This window comes from Helobdella robusta, assembly GCF_000326865.2.
Source record: "Helobdella robusta unplaced genomic scaffold HELROscaffold_16, whole genome shotgun sequence".
In the NCBI taxonomy this organism is placed as follows: Eukaryota; Metazoa; Annelida; class Clitellata; order Rhynchobdellida; family Glossiphoniidae; genus Helobdella; species Helobdella robusta.
Window position 1 is genome coordinate 747,294 of NW_008703893.1, and position 6,000 is coordinate 753,293.

Here is a 6,000-nt window from a genome sequence, read left to right on the forward strand (position 1 = left end):
TACCAGCATATTAACCTACACATGACTTGTTATTCTCACATATGCAAACATGTTATTCTCACATATGCAAACATCTAGAGTAGTAAATTCACACAGATGGGAACAATTTCATCACGTACATTTTCACACACACTCACAGGCATACACATAAACATACACGCACACACATACACAAACGCGCGCACACTTCTTCTCAGATATACACGTGACCTCTGTTGACCTATGAGAGGCATTGTTGTGGTTTGATGTTCAGTGACCTGTTAAGTAATCATATAATCTCAAATCTATTTCTCTCTATTTCCTCTCCATCTCTCTCTCTCTCTCTCTCTCTATCTATCTCTTTTTTCTCTTTCTCTTTCTCTCTCCCTCTCTCTCTCTCTCTCTCTCTAGTTTTTCAGTTTCTCTTTAAATGATGTGTATTTTTTCTGTACGTGCTTATGTTTTTGATCATATGTTTGGTTTTTTAAATGTTTCTACGTATAACATGCATACACACACACATACACATACATATGTGCCAACCGCGCACAGACTGATGTATAAAGGGCCGGGTTATTGTTTGCACAGTTGAGTGTTTGTATGTTGTTTGTTCGATGTTGTGCAAATAGATAAATGTAGATTGCAAAATGTTTATCCATCACATACGAACATACGAAGTGAACGAGCAGCGAACGAACGAACGCTCAACCACGTATGCTAATGTTTTCCTCTTCTTCCTAACTCTTTCTGGCAGGGATGCTAACCAGATTAATTGTTTTTTATATGATAGCTTGATTGTCGCCATTAATCTTTCTTCATTTTCACTTCACTTCATCCCATTTTTGAAAAAAAAAGTCTCTTTACATAAGCACGGAAATAAACTGGAGAATGAAAAATGGCAAGAGGGATAAAAGCATTATTATCCAATTGTTGTCTTCGTCATCTAAATAATTGTTATCACATTTATCATCAAAAACTTTCTCATTAGTGCAATCATCGTCGTCATTGCAATTTTTATTTCGACATGAACATCATCATCATAATCATCATCATCATCACCACCATCATCACCATCATTATTATTATTATTATTATTATTATTATCATTATTATTATTATTATTATTATTATTATTGTTATTGTTATTGTTATTATTATGACATCATCATGACATCACCACTTAATTTGACACCATTTACCATGCAGGCATTCTGGTAGTGAATGTGACGTGGAGAGGGAAGACATATGTTGGGACATTGATGGACGCAACTAAACACCACTGGGCGTCACCGAGGTGGTAGCCAAAACGATGGCGTTGTTGTTTTTGTTGTTGTGTTAGCTGGGTGTTGTTGTTGTGTGTTGCTGTGTGTTGTTGTTATTGTTGTGTGCTGTGTTGTGTCGTTGTCGTCCTGCTTCATTGCTATTGTCTGTCATCACGCTTGATTACTTTTGATATATGGTGATAGTTGGTGATGATGATGGTGATGATGATGGCAATCACGATGATTTTCTTGTTGTATTGTTTTGGACAATTTTATTACCAGTATCAAGGACGAATATATAGAGGTGGTGCTATTTATGATGATGATGATAACTATGATAGTATAAATTTATTCAGTGACTTTTAAACCAATGAACTGGAGCATTTCACTCAACGAAATGTTTGATATGACCCTTTAATTTCGCCAATCAGATACACAGAAGAATCATCATTCCTTGAACTTGATTGGCGCTCTCCTAAAGTTCGCGGTGGTCGCAACACCAACCACAGTAGCAGCAGCAACAACGACAACATCGAATCACTTCTCACGGAAGGCAGAAGGTTGAGAAAATGTCGTCGCAACAACAACGGCAGCAGCAGCAACAACAACTGCAACAGCAATTTGAGATCTCAGTCGACGAGACAGAGTCCAGTTTTTCCGGAGGGTCTGGTCACTACGAGCAACAGAAGAAAAGCGCGAACGAATGCTGAAAATACATCCCAGCAACAAGCTCAACAAAATTCTGTAGACAGAGTGGACTCAGATAGTCCGACTCTTGGTAAAAGGTCGCGAGACAACTGTGAGTCTTCTGAGCAACAAATGCTGGAGTGCCACGAAGGTGTCTGCAACAAAAAATTTAAACACGCGACTGGTTTGCGCTACCACCAAGCCCACGTCCACAAGAAGCTACCGCCTGTGATCGTTAATGGTAATGTTGTTGAGGAACTCAAAGAAAATACCCAGCCTACCACACAAGATTCTAAAAATAACCAGTTCAAAAAACCCCAGCTCGTCAAAAATAACTCCATGGATATAGATGAATCGAAATCGAGAAACGATTCACCTAACGTTGAGATGGTTTGCATAAATGCATCCAACAGCTCAACAAAACTTACCATCACCACTACAAAAATATTGGCCAATGCAGCAACCACAGAAGCGACTAATAATACCACTACAACCTCGTCACCTGTTGATAGTCTAAATCTATTTAAACCCAATAGCTCCGTTAGTAATTCTTCAGCCACGGATACAACTAATGCCTCATCTACTCCTTTCAATATTTCCAGTGGCATCACCACCACTAGTACTACAACAACTACTACAAATACTACTACCATGTCTGCTACTACCACGCAAAACGAAACTACAGCTCTGACTACTTGCAGTAACAACGGTCAGCATCAGTCAACCACAGTGGACGTAAAAGTTGACAATTTGGCCATCAACTTCACAAGCGGCCCACTGAGCAACAGTCATTCGACCGCCAGCAGAAATCAAATTAAGTCAGAGAGTCAAATAAAAAGTGAATACGAGCCGGTCACTCCACCTTCCAAGCACCAAAAGCTGCACAACGATACAAGCAGACCACCATCCAGGGTCCTTCATCTCATCTCCACACCCAACTCTCCAATTGTTATTCCTGGAGATAACGTTAACAACAGCCACCACTCAACAGTCAAGAACGAACGTAGCACCCCATCGACGCCTAACATCGTCCATCAACCACAAAAACCATTTCCAATCAACGCATCGCAGCCTAATAAACACAACAGCAGCAGCAACAAAATGACTTCCTCTCCCCTTCCAGCCACACCAATGCTCCCACCCATGCCTCAGTTACCACCTGGCTACCCTCCATTTTTTGGTTATGGTGGAATCGACCCAATTTACCACATGCAGCTGCTTGGAGCCAGTCCGGAATACAGGATGCAGTTTGAGCACTGGATGGCCGAGCAACAGCAACAACACCAGCTTCTGCAACGACAACAGATGCTCTTCAACCAGTACCACAACAACAGTCATGCCGGACTGCCTCAGCGACAGTCGACTATGTCGCCCAAACCAGTTGACATGAGTGTTAAGTCGTCACCCTCGTCATCGTCGTTGTTTAGTGACGAAAGGTCGCACAAGTCTAACAGCGTCAACAAGCCATCGAAACATCAACAAAACAACAGCAACAAACGCAACAACTACCACGATTCATCATCTTCCTCGTTATCATCAGCGATGATTGGGATAGGCGAAGGGGTGCCTGACGAGAAAAGAAAGGACGCGCCATCATTTAAGCAGGAACGCCCCACTTCCCGCTACCACAACGCTTCTCCCGCCAGTCAAAAACCTCAGTCGTCGTCGTCGTTATCTTCGTCATCATCTTCTCAGGTTCCATCCAGCAGTTACATGAGTAACTTCAAGGATGCAGACATGCCGGCATTTCCAGGAAATCCATTTCTAGCTTCTAATCTAATGAAAGCATCTACGTCGTCTTTGTCGTTACCCTCGTCGTCGTTGACGTCATCATCCTCGTCGACGTCGTCATCTGGATATGCTTTTCCGCCGTCGTTTTTCCACCCATCCCAATTCATGGATCCCACGAAGTACTCCAGTTTGAATTTGTCCCAACCGTGGGTTGATGGGCATTCGAATAAAAACCGCAGTATCAGTAGTAACAACAACAACAACAGTAGTGGTAATAGTGATAATTTAACAAACAACAACAACAGCGCCAAAATCGTAAATAATGATAACTCTAATAAGAACAACAACAACAACATCGGTAGCAACAACAATAATAGCGATCCTATTAATAAATCAACGACACCGCCATCATCGTCGTCGTCGTCATCGCCGCTGACTCTTCGCCATCTTCACACTCATCATCACACGCATGTCCTGGGCCCCGCTTATCCGCTCTACGCATCTTACAATGGTGAGAGAGACTAATTATGCCGCACGAACTTTTGTCGTAATTGTCGTTGTAGTAGTTGTCGTAGTGGTAATTGTAGCTGTGGTCGTGGTAGTTGTAGTTGTTACTGTTTTTAGTACTAGCAGTAGTTGTTGTGGCGGTAGAAATTGTGTATGAAATTGCGTATAGTAATTGATTTAGCTGTAGTTGTAGTAGTAGTAGCTTCGGTAGTAATAGTAGTTGCTTTTGTTGCAGCAGCAGCAGCAACTGTAGTAGTAGTTGCAGAAGTAGTTGTAGTAGTTATTAGTAGCAACTGTAGTAATTGTTTGTAATAGCAACATAGCTTTTGTGCTATTATAGTTGAATGACCGTAATTGTAATGTAATACTTACACCATTATTATATCATTAAATTTTATTTATCAATAAATGACTGCCGTATTATCATCATGATATCTTTATATGTTTTGTGTCTGATATGATTAGTTGACGATTGCCTTATATATATTATTGTTATTATATTATTGTAACATCATGTAGCAATGTTAATGATTAATAAATTCTTCTTAATGTATTTCACTGTGTTGTGTTGTTTTGCTTTATATATATATATATATATATATATATATATATATATATATATATATATATATATACATACATACATACATACATACATATACGTACATATATTTATACTTGCGTACATACATACTTACATATGGTTCTGTTGTTAATAATGTTATTTTGACTTTTAAGACTGCATTAAAAGGTGCATAAATAAAAATGAATGATCGTGAACATGATGATGAGCGTGTGACAAAAAGAGATCGAATGAATAAATTGATTTTGCACTCACGGATAGACGACATTTAAATGAATGAATGGATGAATAAATGAATGAATGAATGAATGAATGAATGAATGAATGAATGAATGAATGAATGAATGAATGAATGAATGAATGAATGAATGAATGAATGAATGAATGAACGTTCAATGGCCGAATAATTGAATGAATGAGTGCAGGAATTAATGAAACAAAAGTGAATGACAAAATATGAATGAGTGCAGGAATTAATGAAATAAATGAATGACGAAAAATGAATTGTGTGCATTAAATGCACCCCACAGGTTTGGTGCCCCCTGTGCCGCCATTGGTTCCCTCAGTCGGTCCTGCACTCCCCTCTTCATTCATCCATAAATAATCGATCTATCATTCATTCGTTCGTTTGTTCATTCTTTATTTCATTTATTCACTTGCTCCTTATGTTAAGTTCAAAAAATTATTCTTATTTCAAAACATTAGCTAAGTTCTTTGGCAGTCTATTTTTTATTCGTTTGTTCGTTCGTTTGTTCGTTCGTTTGCTCATCCATTCACTCGTTTTTTCAATATAAACATGCATTCATCCATTTATTCATTCATTCTTTCGTTCATTCATTCTGTCGTTCGATAGGTTTTATTGTTTATTTTTATTTATGATTCATTACTTTGCTGGGTCGCTCTTTTATTTAGTTATTAATTATTTTTCATTCATTCGCACGTTCAATCTTTTTCTTTCTTTCTATCATTCATTCATTTTGTTCACTCATTCATACATTCATTAGTTTGTCCATTTCACTCGTTGATTTATTTCTAATTCGATGTGTTAATTTGTTCACATATTCCTTCATTCATTCATTCATTTATTATTTTTTCATTTCTTCATTCTTTCATTCATTCATACATTCGTTCGTTCGTTCATTCATCCATTCTTTCATTGGAACGAGTGCTCTTCAGTTCTTATCTACGATGAGGTTTGTTTGCGTGTTTCTAATTATGATGTGGGTGCTGCTGCTGATGCTGTTGATGATG

General features: G+C 38.5%; 1 protein-coding gene across 1 annotated transcript; it reads left to right on the top strand.

The window, feature by feature from the left end:
- Positions 1 to 874: 874 nt before the first annotated feature.
- HELRODRAFT_190810 (hypothetical protein) lies at positions 875 to 4,719 on the top strand (the record flags this gene model as incomplete). The annotated part of the gene is made up of 3 exons (XM_009015458.1): positions 875 to 908; positions 1,186 to 1,273; positions 1,673 to 4,719. The coding sequence occupies 3 exons, from the start codon at positions 875 to 877 to the stop codon at positions 4,182 to 4,184; spliced, it is 2,634 nt and encodes an 877-aa protein (XP_009013706.1). The 3' UTR covers positions 4,185 to 4,719.
- Between the last annotated feature and the right edge of the window lie 1,281 nt (positions 4,720 to 6,000).